General features: G+C 42.5%; 1 protein-coding gene across 9 annotated transcripts in view; it reads right to left on the bottom strand.

The window, feature by feature from the left end:
* Positions 1 to 19,399, bottom strand: part of SETDB1 (SET domain bifurcated histone lysine methyltransferase 1) — a 30,606-nt gene that overhangs the window by 883 nt on the left and 10,324 nt on the right. For 7 of the 9 annotated variants that reach the window (XM_036856804.1, XM_036856788.1, XM_036856796.1 and 4 more), the window contains 18 exons: positions 16,271 to 16,305; positions 15,225 to 15,324; positions 14,339 to 14,464; positions 13,970 to 14,171; positions 13,216 to 13,289; positions 12,089 to 12,279; positions 11,171 to 11,300; positions 10,326 to 10,491; positions 10,084 to 10,242; positions 8,828 to 9,451; positions 8,255 to 8,371; positions 3,737 to 3,906; positions 2,545 to 3,173; positions 1,708 to 1,736; positions 1,462 to 1,594; positions 1,022 to 1,187; positions 464 to 675; positions 128 to 216 (listed from right to left, as the gene is read on the bottom strand). In XM_036856804.1, coding sequence (XP_036712699.1) covers positions 128 to 216; positions 464 to 675; positions 1,022 to 1,187; positions 1,462 to 1,594; positions 1,708 to 1,736; positions 2,545 to 3,173; positions 3,737 to 3,906; positions 8,255 to 8,371; positions 8,828 to 9,451; positions 10,084 to 10,242; positions 10,326 to 10,491; positions 11,171 to 11,300; positions 12,089 to 12,279; positions 13,216 to 13,289; positions 13,970 to 14,171; positions 14,339 to 14,464; positions 15,225 to 15,324; positions 16,271 to 16,305 — 3,352 coding nt within the window. The remainder of the gene's footprint in view (positions 1 to 127; positions 217 to 463; positions 676 to 1,021; positions 1,188 to 1,461; positions 1,595 to 1,707; positions 1,737 to 2,544; positions 3,174 to 3,736; positions 3,907 to 8,254; positions 8,372 to 8,827; positions 9,452 to 10,083; positions 10,243 to 10,325; positions 10,492 to 11,170; positions 11,301 to 12,088; positions 12,280 to 13,215; positions 13,290 to 13,969; positions 14,172 to 14,338; positions 14,465 to 15,224; positions 15,325 to 16,270; positions 16,306 to 19,399) is intronic. The other 2 variants (XM_036856836.1, XM_036856845.1) reach the window with 2 other exon arrangements.

Raw genomic sequence — 19,399 nt, 5'->3', positions numbered from 1 at the left:
CTGAGCATGCAGGTGGCGCTGGATCACAGATGGAGGAGCGGCCCTTCAAATTTCTATAGTCCTTGCCCCTCCCCAACCTTGGGCTTCTTTTCCTACCCAACCATCCCCTTCCCTGACTCCCTCTTACTTGCTGGCAAAGAAGGCCACCCACGGGAAGCGAAGATCATGAGTATCCACGAAGACATTCTGGACAAACAGGTTGGGGCTGCAGCTGTGCTATAGGGTTAAGGACAGATTCAAATAAGAACTAAGGAAACAGAATCTGGCTTTGTGGGGTGAGTGAGAGTTGGATGAAAACAATGCCATTTGATCCTCCCCATCACAACAGAGAAGTTTTGAAAGATCCTTTGAGATCAAGAATTTATAACAAGAAAAGGTGGGTTTATATAGTTGTGTTAGAAGAACTAGAAATGTGAGGACCATGGGATTATCAGCACATACAGGTGAGGGAAAGGGGTCTCACGTTGAGGTAGCGGCCCAGGTTGCCTTCAAGCTTGGCATCGATGATGTAGCAAGACTCCTCCCCATCGTAGAACTGGCGTGTGTTCTTACGAACAGGTGCACTCTCCCCCTTTTCCACGGATGCCATGTTGGTTGATTTAATGGCAATCCCATGGGTTGATTTAAGAGCAAAACCCCGGGTTGATTTTACTGCCACTTGGCGCTTCATTGGACCTGGACAGGAAGGAGAATGGGGTTAGGCCTGTCCTGCCTCATGACTGGACATTCTACTTCCATTTTTATCCCACCCAGGGCAGCTCAGGAATACCAATAAGCTGGGACTCTGAGGCAAAGAGCCTAGGTGGCATTTTTTTCAAGCAGGATTAGATCTGCTGGATAAAGGAGCTGAGGGAAAAGAGTAGGGAACTGGGAAGAAGAGAGGGAAGGGATGTGTCAAACATTGATATTAACAGTTTAGGTGGGAGTCAGGGAGTCCTCCCAGAGATGCTTCAACTCTCAGGATCTGAATTTTCCCTCCAACTGGTTCTTTCCTACTACCCCCCAAATTCTTCCAGACTACCAGACATGTTCTTCTTGTCCTCAAAGTCATCGCCTTCAGAGCCAGAGGAGATGGTCTGGATATCATCACTGTCAACGGCGGTGGCTGAAGTCTGACCAGCAGTGGGCTTTCGGCTGGTCCCACTTTCCCCCTCACTTTCTGTGCTGCTGGACAGTGTCAGGATGTCCTGGGGAAGTGGAAGGGTGAAAAGAAGGAATAAGGGTAAATGGAGAGGGCCCTTTTGAATCCCTGCTTTTACCTATGGTTACGCAGAAAGGGGCTCAGACTACAGCAAGATTAGATGCTGGGTGAAGGAAAATGAGGCAGGAAGTCAAGGCAGAGAAATAAGATATGTAACAGTAATTATGGTGACAGACTTGATGAGGTGAGAATGTTCCTTTACTCAGACTCTGAATAAAACAGAAGGCTGGGTAAGGTACAGCTTGAGAAAGGTCACTTACGTCAGGGTTTGACTGAGCAGAGGCCATGAGTCGTCGGCTCTGATGCATGCTAGTCTTACTTGGTGGGCGGCGAAGTCCTTCAGCCTTCACGGGACAAGGATTGTAACCATAATTTCGAGAGCTTTCAGTAACTCTGATGGGAGAGGAAGACATGAGAGGGGTCAGGTTACTGGCTGTTTCTTAGGCTACTTCTGTAGGCTTTAGAGAAGGTAGACTTGGAAAAAGGTCAAAGAGAGAGGCACTTACATTGACATCTTGTTTCGGTCATCAGGGTCCTGGAAAAGAGAGCAAGTGAAGGGTTAAATGTTTTCATGGTCCTGGATAACAAACCCAACGATGACAGACTTCACCTCAAATGACCTCCAAAGACATTAGCCAGTAAGAGGTACACTATCTAAAGTGGGGTGTGTGTGAAGAAATTACTCTGCAAGTTAAGAGTAACAATCATTCTCATCAGAAAGCCCCCCTGGGAGGGGTCTTTAACCCTTCCCAACAATAGGGCATTAATGTACACGGAAAACACCATGGGCAGAATCTTACGAGGACAAGGGACAGTTCACCACCTGTAATGTGCTAAATTTCAACATCATTAAAAATACACGTACGATCAATTCTTGTAAGATCATTCTACTATACAATTCACGTAAGATCATTCTACTGTAATAAAAGAAAGCAATGATGTAGATAACTTGAAATAGCAATTAAAAAAATTACTTATAAACCCTTCACTTTGGAATAAATCAGATACTTTCCCCCCAGCAGGCTGATTTTAAAATAATTTGGTTCTTTAAACCAACACTAGGAATGTATTAGGGGTAGGTTAATCAGATTTGCCACAGAAATATCCATCAAGTAAATAATCTGCATGTGAAGACTCATGAGGGAATTCCCTGGCGGTCCAGTGGTTAGAACTCCACGCTTCCACTGCAGGGGGCACAGGTTTGATATCTGGTCAGGGAACGAAGATCCCGCAAGCCGCGGGGCACGGCCAAAAAAAAAAAAGACCCATGGTGAGACTACATTGTTACCACAAAAAAGTTATACAAAAGCCACAATTCTCAAGAGTTTCCTGCCACTGCTTACCTCTTTCTTGGGCTGCTTGATGTCTCCCTCATCCTTGAAGCCCAGCCCTGAGGTGGAAGCCTTCTCAGCCTCCCCTCTGCCTCCCCCAGCGTGACCTTCCCCACCTTCACTAGTTTTGAAGGATGAACGGCTATCAGAGTCAGCAAAGCCACCTTCACTGACACTATTGCAGCTCAACCACGAGGCCACTTTGTTCTTGGGTGTCTCTTCAGAGGAAGGTGGATTGCAGCCACCTACAGGGATCGATGGAGGGACAGGAACACGTGGGGGCCCAAGGTCTGGGGGGCGAGAGTCCTTGGAAGGCATCTCAGACAATCCATTCTCCTTCTGGCCCCGGGTCTGCCGCCGGGTAGCATAGCTGCGCCACACCGAGCTGGTGCTGAAGTCCTCATCCTTACAGAAGTTATCATCTGAGCTATCGTCATTGGACTCTTCGGGGTCCTCTGTACCGCTGTTGCCATCTTCCTGGTCCTTCAAGTCTACACCACTGCTGTCAGAGGAACAGGGGGCATCACTCTCATATCCTTCCTTGAAGTTCTCCACGCTCTCGATATGGTCCAGATTGGCAAAATACTCATCACCCATTTCCAGGCCCTCCTTGTCGGCAAAGTCATCTGTCAGGATTTTGCCTGGGAACGAAGAGAAAGACCTTCTAGGGTTATGAGGTGCTTTTAGAAAGAATAAAGTTCATTCCATCAATATCCAGCCCACCAGCAAAGAGAGTCAAATCGCCTCCATTATGGTGTCTCATTTCTCTTTGATGATACCTCCTTCTTAGTGTCTTAACTATGAGAGTAAAGGGAACTTACTATAGTTTTAAATCTTGCCCTTTCTGCCATCCCATTCTTCCTCTTTACTTTGTTTACCAAAAGAGAGTTCTTCAGTTATGCTAAATCTCTGGGTGGAGTGGAGTGATGTGGGAAAAAATGACACACTGGACTCTACTATCATGTCTCTCTGCTGAAACATCATGTCCACAATTTCATCCCTTTTTGTTCTCATCCTCCTGAAGCACTTTTGTCCCTTCTTGATCCACCCAGACAGGCACATCGCTCATGTTCTTTATAGAAGAAAATCCTGGCTTCCCCTCCCCCAGTTCACATGTTAAGCATTCTTAAGTTCAACTTGTCTATGATTCAATGTCCCACCATGTCCTAACCCCAGAAAGCAACCCTTTCATTTCATCACCAACCTGCATAAATACAGACAAAGGAGCCTTTGGCAATGTCATCCAAGCAGCGGATACCCCAGCCCTTGTTCTGGGTCTTGAAGAGCTGCAGTCGAACCTGCAGTCCATGCTGAACCAACCGGTTTGTGCACATGTTTGGGTCACATTTGCAGCGTTTGTTACACTCATAAACTCTGGGAGGAGGTCACAATAAAATCAATCATAACACGATCACTAGAGCATCCATTACATCCACAGAACTTTTATAATTTTTAAGGTGTCATCATTTATCAGGTAATGATCTAAATGAGCAGACTTACTGAACTGTCTATGCTCTTTGATTCATTTGGGAATATAGCCCAAAGAAATAACTCAGAAGGGGGAAAAGTGACTGATACAGATATTTATAGCACTACAGATAGTAACAGTGAATGACAGAATGCCTAACAACTGGAGAAAAGCTAAGCAAACTATGAGGTGAATATGGATTCAGAGCCATTAAAATAAGTCAATTTGTAGAAATAGATACATAAAATAAACACATTTAAGGGACTTCCCTGGTGGTCCAGTGGTTAAGAATCCACCTTACAAGGCAGGGAACGCAGGTTCAATCCCTGGTTAGGGAACTAAGATCCCACATGCTGCGGGGCAACTAAGCCTGCGCACCACAACTACTGAGCTCGCGCACCTCAACTAGAGCTCATGTGCCACCAACTACAGAGCCCACGCGCCCTGGAGCCTGTGTGCCACAACTAGAGAAAGAAAAAAACCCTGCACGCCACAACTGGAGAGAAGTCTATGTGCTGCTACAAAGAGCCCATGCGCTGCAACTAAGACCCGATGCAGCCAAAAATAAATGAAAATAAATAAATCTTAAAAAAAAAAGAAACAAAACATCTTTGTTAGGTCCCTTAAAACCCCACCGGGGTTGGGAAGGTATTAGCGCTCATATCCTCTGTTTAGAGCTGATAAAACAGGATCAGCTTGGAAGCAACAAGGCCAGAATTTGAACTCAGGTCTAACCACCACATGAGATTTTCAGAGTAGCTATACTGAGTATCATTCATTCATTCATTCAACAAAATTTGAATGGTTACTATATGCCATACACTGGGTAAATTAGCTGCTGGTGATACAATGGTGAGCAAGAGAGACAAGGTTCCTGCCCTCATGGAGATTACCTTCTAGCAGAAAAGAGAACAAAAACAAGTCAACAAATAAAATAAAGTTGTCACAGATACTACAGGACACACTCTCAATGAGAGAATTAAGGGAGTGAAAATGACCTAGTTTTAGAGTGACCAGGAAAGGCTTCTCTGAGGAGGTGAGATTAAAGCTGAGAACTCAAGGTTAAAGAAGATAATCATGCAAACAACAGTGGAAGGATGCCCAGAAGAGGGCACAGTACGTACAAAGCCTCTTGAGGTAGGCTGGCAAACACTGGGTGAACTGGATCCAGGCACTGAAGAATATCAGTGTGGTTGGAACAGTTTTCGAAGTAGAGAGATAGGAAGGGGCCAGATAGTACATTGTCTTGTGATCCAAGATTAAGAGTTAGAATAATATCCAAAGTGCAGTGGAAAGCTTTTAAAGAGTTTTAAGCAGGGGAGTGACATATTTGTGGTTATTTGAAAATATTCTTATGAAACATTTCAAACATGTAAAAAAGATATAATGAACAGGCACCTACTACTCAGCATTATCAAATCTAAATGTTGTTAAAAGATTCAATTTTCTTTGTTTATAATTAAAACATAAATGATACAATGCAGCTAAAGCTAACAGGTGTCTTTTCCTTTGTTTAGTTTTCAATATGCACTCAGCTCAAATTTATGTCCTGATTTTCCCAGTAGTCTCAATCTCCTCTGAAGATACTCAAACCCATCAGGTTTTCTAACAAACCCCCTTTCCCAGAAGTCTCTCCTGCAGCCAAATCTGACCTGCTCTGACACTGGCTGTTCTCTACATCTGGTGCACAGCTGTCAGCCTGGAAGCCCCCCTGACTTCCCTATCACGTGGGATTCCCCTCACTCCTCTTTTGAGCTGGAGCCTCTGTTTCCTGGATCAGTATATGCCTTCTTCTCTCTTGTCTTTTTCCCCCATTTTAGTAAACATTTCCAGTAATTTTCTGAGAGGGAAAATAATGGAAAATTTTGAGGTATTTCATGTCTAAAAAATGTCTTTAGGGACTCCCCTGGTGGCGCAGTGGTTAACAATCTGCCTGCCAATGCAGGAGACAAAGGTTTGATCCCTGGTCCGGGAAGATCCCACATGCCACGGAGCAACTAAGCCCATGTGCCACAACTACTGAGCCTGTGCTCTAGAGCCCACAAGCCACAACTATTGAGCCTGCGCGCCACAACTACTGAAGCCCACGAGCCCTAGAGCCCGCGCACCCCAACTACCGAAGCCTACGCGCTCTAAGGCCCACGTGCCACAACTACTGAGCCTGCGTGCTGCAACAATTGAAGCCCGCGTGTGTAGAGTCTGCGCTCCGCAACAAAAGAAGCCTGCGCAACACAATGAAGAGTAGCCCCCGCTCGCCACAACTAGAGAAAGCCTGTGTGCAGCAACGAAGACCCAACGCAGCCAAAACCAAAGAAATTAAAAAAAAAAAAAAAAAAGGCTTTAGCCTACTTTAACCAACAACTGATAGCTTTCTTGGGTTTAGAACTCTAGGTTAGAAATAATTTTCCTTAGAATTCTGAACAGATTCCTTAATTGCCATCTAGCTTCCAATGTTATTTTGAGAAGGCCGAAGTCACTTTGAATTCTTTTCTTTTTTTTTTTGAATTCTTGTTTCTTTTGTGGTCTCTTTCTCTTCTCTAGAAGGTTTTAGTATTTTCTTTTTGTCCTCAGTGTTCTGTGGACACAATGATCACATTTTATCATCATGTGTTTTAGTGGGGATCTATTTTCATCCGTTATGCTAGGACCTGATTGGCCTTTTCACTTTGGAAACACAGTCCCTTCCATTATGGGAAAACATCTGAATTATTTCACTGATGATTCTTTCCTTTTCTGTCCTCTCTGTTAATTATGTATCTTGAGCACTAGGCTAATTAGTTCACATATTCATATAGACCCAGCTTACCACATTATATCCCACTTTTTTCACTGTCCTCCTCTTTCCCTGACCTGTCCTTCTCAATCTCACATGCTGGCTCCACCTCCTCTGCTCAATTTCTAGTTGGAGAGCCCAGGGCTTACTCTGTGCCCCTTCTCTTTTCTATTATCAATATTCTCTCTAGATGAACTCGTCCAGGCTTTAACTACCACTCCTGAGCTGATGACTCCTAATTCTTTATGCCCAATCCTTACACTTCTCTTCAGAAGTCTCAATGCCTTTTTTTCTTAAAAAAAAAAAAATTAAATAAATAAATTTATTTGGCTGCGTTGGGTCTTTGTTGCTGCACGCAGGCTTTCTCTAGTTGCAGCAAGTGGGGGCTACTCTTTGTTGCGGTGTGCGGGCTTCTCATTGTGGTGGCTTTTCTTGTTGCTGAGCACGGGCTCTAGGCTCGTGGGTTTCAGTAGTTGTGGCACATGGTCTCAGTAGTTGTGGCTCACAGGCTCTAGAGTGCCAGCTCAGTAGTTGTGGCGCACGGGCTTAGTTGCTCTGCGGCATGTGGGATCTTCCCGGGGCAGGGCTCGAACCTGTGTCCCCTGCACTGGCAGCCGGATTCTTAACCACTGCGCCACCAGGGAAGTCCTCAATGCCTTCTTGACATTTCCACTTGGGTTGCCTGACGGGCATCTCAGACTTAACATGGCCAGAACAGAAGCTGAATTTTACTCAGACCTGACACTCTAGCTCTAGTCTTCCATCTCGGTAAAAAGCACCAGCACCCACTTAGTTGCTCAAGTATAAAATTTAGGACTTGTCCTTGATTCTGTTCTTTCCCTCCCATTCCGCAATCTATGAAGTTCTGCAGCTCTACCTCCAAGTGCATCCCCAAGTGTAACCGCTTTCATCTCTACTGCCACCTTCATTCTAGTACAAGCCCCAGCAACCACCACTTCTTACCTATGTTCCTGAAAGTATCTAATTGGTCTACCAAATTCTACTTTTGCTGCCCTAAAGACTTATTTTTCATAGAGAAGTCAGAGTAATCTTTGAAAGGCAGATCACATCATTTGCCTGCTTAAAATTCTCTAACAGCTTCCCATCACATCATGAATTTGACTCTAATTTTTATTCTGATTTACAAAGTCCTATATAATCAGGTCTCCTCTCTGAACACATCTTGCTTGCCAGAGTAAACCACAATCTGTTAGAATAATCGTACAGCTCTCAAATCAAGGTGATCTTTTACTGCAACAAAAAATTGCTAGATACTATTCAATCATTATATGTATTCATTTAGAGGAAAGCTCAAGGAAGAAACATGTGCTGGGAATTCAGTAACTAAGGCTTAATTGATAAAATGTCTGTATCAGTTATCCTATTTTTGGCTCCAATTTTTAGAATTCTGATGATTGTTACAAGCACAGAAAAACAAGAATTCAGTCTCTGAGGTGCTTCACTTTCCCCTGACTACTTACCCTGTGGGCAGACACTCTTCTAGTCTCTTGTACTGGTAGCCAGAGTTAGGGTTGATTTGGCCGCCTGGGGTGCAGGCTGTAGCCTGGATAGTTAGCTGATGGCAGGCACACTTAGACCTGTATAAAATAGAAGGGTACAACAGCTACAGCTGTGAGACTTTCTTTAGAGGCAGGAAGTTACTACTGATAAAAGGATGGTGATAAAGTAGTGAAATTTCTTTTTCTTCTTGCATACATGTAAATGAGAAAGGAAAAGACAGTAAGAATATGACAGAGTGAGAATAAGATAAAGAGACAGAGAACAAAACAAGTGGCAACCAAAAGCATAATGGAGGGAAGCAAAAGAAAAGGAGAATCAGAGAAACGAACATAAGACACATGCACCCAAGGTTAAGCTGTGGGGCCCCAGCCTCTCAGTCTCATAGTTTTCATGGAGGCCTTATGGCAGGAGCTCCAGCTAAGGAGGTAAAGGGAGGTGAGGAAAGGAGGAGTGCAGTATAAGGCAAAGAAGTGGAAAGAAAGACAATCACAACAAAGTTGGAGGCATGGCCAGCAATTCCTTAACCAACTCACTTGTCCCGGCACCCATCTTTGCAGTCACAGCCAACCAGAAATTCAGGGCCTGTGTTAATGAAAACACCCTTGCCCGGGATTCGTTCCTTGCTGTAGGCCACCTGAGGTGGGGGAGTTGTGTCAATCTCATTGACACAGGACAGAGGAACATCTTCCTTCCCATAGGTGATGTCCAAAATATAGTAAAAAGGCTTATAGGGCTGAAACTTTCGGTCCACAAGAACATATGGATCCAAACAGAACATCTCCAGAAAGAGGAAGTCACAGCCAGTCTCAAAAAGGTAGCGCTCAATCTCTTGCATTGTCCGAAGGCAGAGGCCACAGGGTGTCTTATAGATAACATGAAAGCCCATCTTGCGGTTAACTCGGCGCCGGGCTGTCATCCGCCGGAAGTCATATAGTAGTGGGACTAGGAGAGGGTTCTTGCCCCGATACTGCTCATTTCTCATAGGTCTGACTCGAGACAGACAAGTATAGCTGCAGACATGAGGTAAGTAGAAAAGCTTCTCCATGGGGGCGCGGTAGGAGGGCTCTGCCGGGGCCCGCTCCAGCATGCCATGGAAGGCTGGGGGTGCTGGGGGAGCTGGGGGTGCTGGGGCAGAGGTTGTGGATCCTAAAGGTGATCTGCAAATGAGATGCAAGAATTCAGATAAGAAAGCAATAGCACCTCTCTGGTGTACACTTAGCCCATCAGCTGGCTCAACCACTTCTCTAACCTTTCAAATAGCTGTCCTCTTAAAGCTAAAGATGATACAAGAAAGTCAAATTTCCCCTTGCCTTACTAAACCTGGACAATGACACGCTCTGGTTACTCTTCAGGGACTGATAATATCTCTATTTCAACAGCATACATTTTCCTAAAATTTTTTTTGCCTGTGACTTATGGAAGTAGAGTCCAGTCTTCTACTAATGCTAGTTTTTCCTGCTATGTGTCCTATAAATGCCCTGACTCCCATGATTCAAGGAAAGAGGCTACAGAGTTCCCTTTCTATTGTATCAATGATGACACCATATTCAATAAGCAATCTTAACAAATGACTTTCTGGTGATTGTATTTTTAGGCACCTAGTTTCTAATTCAATTATTTTTACATTCTGTTTCCTGGAAACGTCCAAGGTTAAAGCTTCCTTTTCAAGTTCAAACTTCTCACCATCATAATCTTAACTAGACCCCTTGTGGCCAAGGAACCTCCCTATACAGTGACCACTCAGTCCACACTGCCAACACCCCCAACAGAGAGCCTGAGATTTTCTCACCTATGTGTCTGACTGATCCCAGGTTTCCCACCAGGGGCATTTTCACTGAGTGCAGGGGATGTAGGGGAGGAATGACCAGAGCCCACAGATCCTGGCCGGAAGGATGTGCTTTTTTTGGCTACCTGCTTCCGAGATTGGGCAAGCTGGCTTTCCAAGCTTCTAGGAGATTAGAGATCATATAGTAAGGGATACAGAAAATACAATACGAAAGAAACCGGCGAAAAAGAAGGAATAGCACTCACTCACTGTCACCTGCCTGGGGAGACAGAGGTGGACCAGGTGGGGCAGGTGGGGCAGGTGGGGCAGGTGGAGCTGTAGGCTGAGGGGGCTCCACTGGCTTGAACTGGGTGCCAGTACTGGTCAGATCCTGAGTGTACTGGACCACGGGACCTTTGCTCCTCACAGCACCTATAGGAAAAAGGAAATTGACCATTGAGAAGATGAAAGCTGTGTCATTTATATTCATGCACACATCTAATCCTCAATTTATATAATCTAAAAAAGCAACAATGGAAACATTTTGACTAAGTGCTAAGACTGTCGGATCTCACTATTTACACCAATGAGTGGGAATATTGGCACAGGCTGACTTTTACTTAAATAACAAGATTTTATCTTCCTGCCTCAGACGATTTACATTAGTAATTATGTTATACTTTGGTAAAATTTTTCAAAAACGCATTCTTCGATCAACTAATGTTGTCAGGAAAAATTAACCAGAAAGTATGCCAGGAATATATAAAAACAAAAACAAAACTGGTTTGGGCTTTAAAAAAATTGACCACAGATAACACACAAAGCATATAATCTTCACGTGGATAACAGAGGTAATTACTACCAACAATACCCCTAACCTAAGCCAGTTGTTTCAGATTTTTATGTGTTTTTTAGAAAAAATCAGAGCCATAGCATGTGGAGGCAGCATCACAAATCCATCACCACTACTGGAAACAATTCAGGGCACATGTCCTGCTTTCAGTGAGTCAGTAGTGTCATCCTGGCAAACAAAGGATATAGCCATTGTACATACACCCCTTTGCTGGTCTGTCCATTTCTTCCTTCTCCCAGGGTATCTTTCAGGACATACCCATATTTGGACGTGTCCTGAGCTGTCCGCCTTGCTTCTTCTCTAGTGCAGAGGCTGAGGATGTCTTCATGCTGAACATGGGCTCCAGCCGTGTGGAGCCTCGATAGATCCATTCACATCTTTTGTCATCCTGGGGGATTGGGAGGAAGGAAAGGTGGCGGGGGGAATGGGTTAAAGGCTAGAATCTACACCGCTGCTTGTGAAGAATATATACTATGTGCCTCCCTTGGGCGAAATCTCCCTGATGAGCCCTGAATTCCCTATCTATTCAATAAACTTATGTGCCAGGCTCCATGACAGGCATCAGGAATTCAACAACAACAAAAAACAAAAAAAAAACCCCAAAACAAAAACACATACATTCCTTGTGTAAAAAATTATAAGAGGGATAGATGTTTATATGAGTATAAGAAGTGTAACAAGGATCATAAGGCCTTAGGATCAAAGGGCTGAAATAGTTCAGACAAGAAATATAGTTCTAAGAAAGGCATGAGACAGAAGAAAAGGATAGGTATAGAAGATCTAAGAGTTAAACTGGGCCTTGAAAGATCATTAAGATCTTGAATTCACTGATCCTTCTTTTTTGTCCCACTATGCTATCAAAGCCCTAACCCTGGCAAACAGAACTAGCCGCCTTCTCTGTACCTACATGCATTGTGGATACTCCTGGAGAAAAACAAAAACACTGTCATGCAGATTAGTGTCATAATTAAATTCAGGGAAATTATTTTTAATAACCACTCATACAGGAACCAAAAAAGAGATAAAGTAAAATTTGACCCGAAACAGCAAGAACAGGTAAGTGGGTAAGAAAGAGGAAAACTATGGCATTTCTACAAAATCATCATCATTATTGCCTCTTATGCTCCCCCATCTCACCCATATCCCTGCCTCTAAAACTCTAGGGAAGAAGAGTACCAGGAAGAGGATCCTGACTAGGCTGCCGTCCACCTCCTCAACTCGGGACTTCCACCACGTGCCTTCCCACTCAGTCTTGATAAGCTGTCCACTCTTGAGCAAAACCATGGGGCGGTTGGGGTAAGCAGTGATATACTCCTCTATGAAGTCTCGGCAGGAGATGTCTTCTATGTCCTCCCAAGTCTTTTTCACTGTCCCAAGGAAGAAGTAGGGCTGAGAGAGGGCAGGTAGGGCATGTCTTGATAGGGGAAAATGGTTGGCAAGGAGACGTTTGGTATTTTTCAGGTTGGGAGGGAGAGAAAAAATAAACGAAGAAATCATAACCTCAAGGGAAGCAAAACCAAGATCACCTAAAAGTATTGAACCTAATGTGTAGATATACACTCAAATCAAGTAAATACTAGATAAGCAATATGAAAACATAGGTGAGGCACTAATTTCATAAAAATGGATGTTTCTTCTTAGGAAAAGTCAAGTGGAAATTCTTGCTAACTTGGTAAGTCTAAAGGTAAATCAAAAAGAATCAGGTGGCACCATGAAATTGATTTAAAAAAACCTGTCCTTCCTTCTCATGCTCTATCAGGCTTTTAAGGGACCCTGAATGTATTTACTGCCATGTTATGTGGAAACACAGCCATGTTAGTTGACTCTTCTGCACTTAAAAACAGTCGCTTCTGTTAAGAGTCTCTCCCAAGCCAGAGTCACAAGTATAGAGGACACTATGAAGCCCCCATCTAATACAGCTTCTATAGAAAGCACCATGAGAAAGTGCTATGAAAGCACTATGCAGACTACAGATTTATACAAATGTTAGATTAACCATGAGACTAGGAAAGAAGTAATATCTTCTCAAACCTAAATCACTCAGAAATGAAATCAAAAGACATCTACAATATGAGCATCCACTCAAGGTCAGTCATGATCTTCTAGTGTCTGACTCTTTGGCTGCAAAGACCCAGCACTAGAGATGAGCAAATAAAACTGCAACTCTCAAAGGACATTAATCAAACTTATCCTCTTTGAGACTAAAGCACCAAAAACATTAGGGCCTTTTAATTGGTTGTCTTAAGAAATACAAGGTAAAGGATGAAATGGATAGAACTAAGGAAGAAAGGAGGGACACTCACGTGGCCGGCAAATGGGATACAGTTCAGACTGTGTAACATAGGAAGCGTAGCCATCATCAAAGAAAATGAGAAACCTATAAGGAAAGAGTGATGGTAGAAAGATTGGGGGTTATGATATTTAACATGACCGACAGAAATTATCTTATCATAGCTTCCACGCCTCTGGATCACAAACAGGACACACTCCAGGGAAGATGTTTGGGGCACTACTTTCTTCCTACTATTCTCTCTTCCCACCCCAAGAGTTAAGAATTCTCCCTTAGGTTAGCAGATGCAAACTATTACATATAGAATGGATAAACAATAAGGTCCTACTGTATGGCACAGGGAACTATATTTAATATCTTGTGATAAACCATAATGGAAAAGAATATTAGAATTCTCCCTTAATCTAACCAACATATCCCCACTTTCCCAAAAGCTATTTATTCTCATTACACTGTCGGATTCCTACACTGCTGAAAAACATTTAGTCTCCATTTCTTCCTTCTATATGTATTCTCTATTCCCCCTAACCATTAATCAATCTGAATTATTCTCCCCTACCTAGTTTTCTCCTTGAGAAAAGGAGAAAAAAGGGGTGGGGGGGGGAAGCGAGAAAGAATCATCCACATGACTCCATGGCAAAGAAAGCGTTTCTGGCCACTGGGGACTAAGAACACAAAAGCTAATTGTGAGATCTGGACTGTGGCTTGAACAGGGCAGGTGCTATGCTCCCGGCTCCCACTCTCTTTACAATCCTCTGTCCAGGTACCTGAGCTTGTTTTTGACGTTTGGTGTCTCAGCTACAATGCCAGCGTAGAGCCAGACCTGATTCCCATCTTTGTATTTGGCCACTACTCGACTGCCCACATACAGCTTGTCAGCAGGAGGGTGGTAATCATAGGCAATATGGTTCCCTGACAGAAGACTCTTTCCTTTGTTGTCAAATTTCACCTTGTACTTCTTTCCTGGCCCTGAGTAAAAGGGAAAGATAAACAAAAAATTTTAAAAACCATCAGTTTCTGTGTGAATCCTGGTTGCTACGTGAGAGACAAAAGGCAAGGCTATGGGGAAAAGAAACAATCAGCATTGGAGACCTGCAGGTTGTCTTTCATTAGTTCTTCCTCTAGCTTGAACATACCAACCGTCTGGATGGCAATAAGGGTGCCTTTGTGCCACGTCTTAGTTCTCTTCTTGCCCAGAATGCGCATGCTAACTACCAGGTCACCATCTTTACTCAATTCTCCAGACATTTGACTCAAGGTTCCTAGGAAGAAAGCATAAAGAGATATGGCATAGACTGGGGAAAGAATGGAAAAATAAAGAGAGTACTGGGTTATTGGGGCAAGTGGGGTAATCTTTTGATCCTTAGCCACTTTTACTGCTCTCTTGGCCAAGGGCAGAAATGTAAGACACAGCCGAATCAACTGTTTATGCTAACACGAAAAACTTGAATTGAAATTCACATGTAACTCAAGACCATCTCACTTTAACCAAATATTTCCAACTCCTTATTAATAACATTAATTACCACTCATTAAATGCCACGTAGCATTTTATAAAACATTTTCCTGGGAGGGATCTCTTAACAGCCACACTCTACAAACAAAGCTTCCCTCAGACCTCTTTTTAAGGGTTTGAGTTACTCTCTTCTCTTTAACCTTCATCTGGAAGAAGAAATCAGGAGCATGGAGCTAAAAAGGTATTTGGACAAAGCCATCACACAGTAGAAAACCAGCAGACAAAAGACTTAAGCCAAGGGACTTCCCCGGTGGTCCAGTGGTTAGGACTCCGCACTTTCACTGCCGTGGGCCTAGGTTCAATACCTGGTTGGGGAACTAAGATCCCGTAAGCTATTCAGCGGGGGGAGAAAAGACAAGCAGACAGCAAGGAAAATCTGTGGTGTTAAAAGAACCAAACAGAGGTGGAGAAGGATTCTGAAATGCTAAAACAAAGCCAGTTATCCATGAAATCTCTGTGTAGGATTTCACGCCCGCACCTATACCAAGGTGCCTCCTGACTCTAACCTTTGTGTAGATCCTGGGAACTGCTCTTCTTGTTGACAGCATCCATGAACTTCTGGACATCTTGAGCTGACTTTCTTAAGGCAGCCATAGCTTCACGGAGCTGTAAGGAAGGGGATGAGGGAAACAAGTTTTAAAATAGTAGCACCGGTTCTTTTTTAACATCTTTATTGGAATATAATTGCTTTACAATGTTGTGTTAGTTTCTGCTGTACAACAAAGTGAATCAGTTGTATGTATACATATATCGCCATATCCCCTCCCTCTTGCGTCTCCCTCCCACCCTCCCTATCCCCCCCCCACCAGGTGGTCACAAAGCACCAAGCTGATCTCCCTGTGCAGTGCAGCTGCTTCCCACTAGCTATCTATTTTACATTTGGTAGGGTATGTATGTCAATGCCACTCTCTCACTTCATCCCAGTTTACCCTTCCCCCTCCCTGTGTCCTCACGTCCATTCTCTACGTCTGCGTCTTTACTCCTGTCCTGACCCTAGGTTCATCAGAACCATTTTTTTTTTTTTTTTAGATTCCATATATATGTGTTGGCATACAGTATTTGTTTTTCTCTTTCTGATTTACTTCACTCTGTATGACAGACTCTAGGTCCACCCACCTCACTACAAATAACTCAATTTCGTTTCTTTTTATGGCTGAGTAATATTCCATTGTATATATGTAGCACCAGTTCTCGAGAATAAGAACTTGTCTTTTAAAAAGCAAAATAGAATGAGTTATGTTTAGAAGCTTATAGTTACTTTATCAGGCAAAACCTGCCCTTTCTTACAAATCTGGTTCAGAAATCAGCTTTAGGAAGCTATCCTTGATTAATTTAACTGCCAAATTCTACATTCATATAGCACTCAGTGCATGCATCTATAAGAAACTTTTGCATTCTTTTAACACCTATTAGAGAACTGCAACCCATAGGGCTGATTATGAAGGGTGAATGATAATATGCTGATGGCTGAACTGACTGAATGGTCAGGCCAAAAGTTTCTCCCATTTTCATAGTCTTATCTCTCACCCTTCTCTTACCCATCCCAACTTACCTTCTGGTCTTTTGGAGTTCTGCTCCCAGCATCACCTACAGATGAGAAAAACTCTGAGTGTAAGGGACTTACACATAAGAATTTCCAAGAAATCAAGAACTAAGCTACTTAACAGGATTACCATGGAAACATTATTGATAACAACTGAAAACTAGATATAGATATACATATCTATGTGAAAGTACCAAAAGCATTCAGAAAGATACACAGCAAATAGGTAACAGTGCTTACCTGGGGATAAAGTACTGGGACAGGTGATATTCTGTGGGATTTGGGGTTTTCAAATATTTGAATTCTTTTCTTAAAAATTTATTTGTTTATTTTTATTTTTTGGCTGTGTTGGGTCTTCGTTGCTATGCGCGGCCTTTCTCTAGTTGCGGCGAGCGGGGGCTACTCTTCGTTGCGGTGCATGGGCTTCTCATTGTGGTGGCTTCTCTTGTTGAGGAGTACAGGCTCTAGGCACTTGGGCTTCAGTAGTTGTGGCACACGGGCTCAGGAGTTGTGGCTCGCGGGCTCTAGAGCACAGGCTCAGCAGTTGTGGCACATGGGCTTAGTTGCTCCACGGCATGTGGGATCTTCCCAGACCAGGGCTCGAACCCGTGTCCCCTGCATTGGCAGGTGGATTCTTAACCACTGCGCCACCAGGGAAGCCCAAATATTTGAATTCTTATAACAATAATTTATTTATGGGTTATTTGAATGATTTGAAAAATGAAATATAGTCAGTGAATTAAGCAAAAATGTTTCTTCTTGAGTAGTGCTGTCCAACAGAACTTCCTGCCATGATAAACATGTTCTGTATCTACACTGTCCAATATGTTAAAATTTGGCTACTAAGCACGTGAAATGAATTTTAAATTTTACTAAAAAATTTTTAAAAATCAGGTATAATTCACATACCAAGAAATTTACCCATTTAAAATGTTTAATTCAGTGGTTTTTAGTGTATTCACAAGGTTGTACAACCACCACCACTATCTAATTCTAGAACATTTTCATCACCCTGAAAAGAAACCCCACTAACGAGTATGGGGTTTCTTTTCGGAGTGATGAAAATACCCATTAGCACTCACTCCCCATTCCACCCTTCCCACAACCCCCAGCAACCATTAATCTACTTTGTGTCTCTATGGATTTGCCTATTCTGGATATTTCATATAAACGGAGTCATATTATATGTGGTGCATCATATCAGATTCATCTATGTTGCAACATTTATCAGCACTTCATTCCTTTATATGATTGAATAATATTCCATTATATGGCTATGCCATATTTTATTTATCCATTCATCAGTTGATGGACATTTGGGTTGTTTCCGCTTTTTGGCTGTTATGAATAATGTTGATAGGCACACTTGAATATCAGTTTTTATGTGGGCATATGTTCTCATTTCTCTTGGGTATATGGCTAGGAGTGGAATTGCTAGGCCATAAGGTTTAACCTTTTGGGGAACTGAAAGATTTGTCCAAACTGGCTGTACCATTTTACATTCCCACAAGCAATTTAGAGGGTTCCAATTTCTCCACAACCTTGTCAACACTTATTACTGTCTATCTTTTTAACTACAGCTATCCTAATAAGTATAAAGTAGTTTTGACTTGCCTTTCCTTAACAACTAATGATGTTGAACATCTTTTCATATACTTATTGGTCATTTTCACATCTTCTTTGAAGAAATATCTATTCAAATCTTTTGCCCATTTTTAATTGGGTCATTTGTCGTTTTACTCTTGAGTTGTAAGAGTTCTTTATACATTCTGGAAAATACTAGGCTTCACATTTCACATAATTTATTTTTTTATTTTTGGCCACACCACGTGGCTTGCGGGATCTTAGTTCCCTGACCAGGGATTGAACCTGGGCCCTTGGCAGTGAAAGTGTGGAGTTCTAACCACTGGACTGCCAGGGAATTCCCACATTTCACATAATTTAAATAGCCACATGTGGATAGTGGCTACTGTATTGTACAGTGAAATTTTAGATATTTATAACATATATTTAAAAATGGGGGGACTTCCTTGGTGGTCCAATGGTTAAGAATCCGCCTTCCAACGCAGGGGACGCAGGTTTGATCCTGGTCGGGGAACTAAGATCCCACATGCTGTGGAGCAACTAAACCTGCACACTTCAACTACTGAGCCTGTGCGCTCTGTAGCCCACACACCACAACTAGAGAGAAGCCCGCACACTGTGACGAAAGATCCTGCATGCTGCAGTGAAGATCCCATGAGCCACAACTAAGACCTGACGCAGCCAAATAATAAATTAAAAAAAAAAAGGAAGGCAATGGTGGTAATTATTTTGCAATAAACATACATATCAAATCATTATGTCTTATACCTTAAACTAATACTGTATTATTTGTCAATTATATCTCAATAAAACTGGGGGGGGGAGTAGCAAAAATAAATAAATAAATAAAAACAAAAATGGAAAGCAATGTAAATTTCTGAAAATAACAAAAATAGTTAAATAAACTACAACATATCTAAATGAGGTTCATAAAGAATCTTCAATAACGCGAGGCAATGCTAATGATATATATTAAGTTTTAAAAGTTAGGATACGAAATTATTTGATATGAACTCAACCTTGGAGAGAATACACAGACACACCTGTGCATGTGCACACATTCCTCAAAGAACTGTGACTATGGCATATGATTAATACCTGTTATCTTAGAACTCCACAACTGTAAAAGGCTTCAAAACACATGTTCTATATTTGAGGACAAATTAAGGAAGAACGGTTATTAATCTTGCAGGGATTTTTACCTTTAAAATGTATTTAGATACATTCATGTGGTAAAAAATTCAAACATTATAAAAGGACACACAATCAAAAATAAGTCTCCCTCCCACCCCTGCTTCTCGTTACTTGCCTCAGAAATAACCAATATTAACAGTATCTTTTGCAGCCAAAGATATTCTGCAAAGTTACATATGTATTCTAGCCTGCCTTCATCCTTTTACTCACACTCAACATGCAGTTTTTTTTTAAATAAATTTATTTATTTATGTATGTATGTATGTATGTATGTCTGTCTGCACCGGGTCTTTGTTGCTGCGCGCAGGCTTTCTCTATTTGTGGCAAGCGGGGGTTACTCTTTGTTGCAGTGCGCGGGTT

Source organism: Balaenoptera musculus, chromosome 1 (genome assembly GCF_009873245.2).
Source record: "Balaenoptera musculus isolate JJ_BM4_2016_0621 chromosome 1, mBalMus1.pri.v3, whole genome shotgun sequence".
Classification (NCBI taxonomy): domain Eukaryota; kingdom Metazoa; phylum Chordata; class Mammalia; order Artiodactyla; family Balaenopteridae; genus Balaenoptera; species Balaenoptera musculus.
The sequence above is the reverse complement of the archived record's forward strand: the minus strand, read 5'-3'. Positions and strand labels throughout refer to the sequence as shown.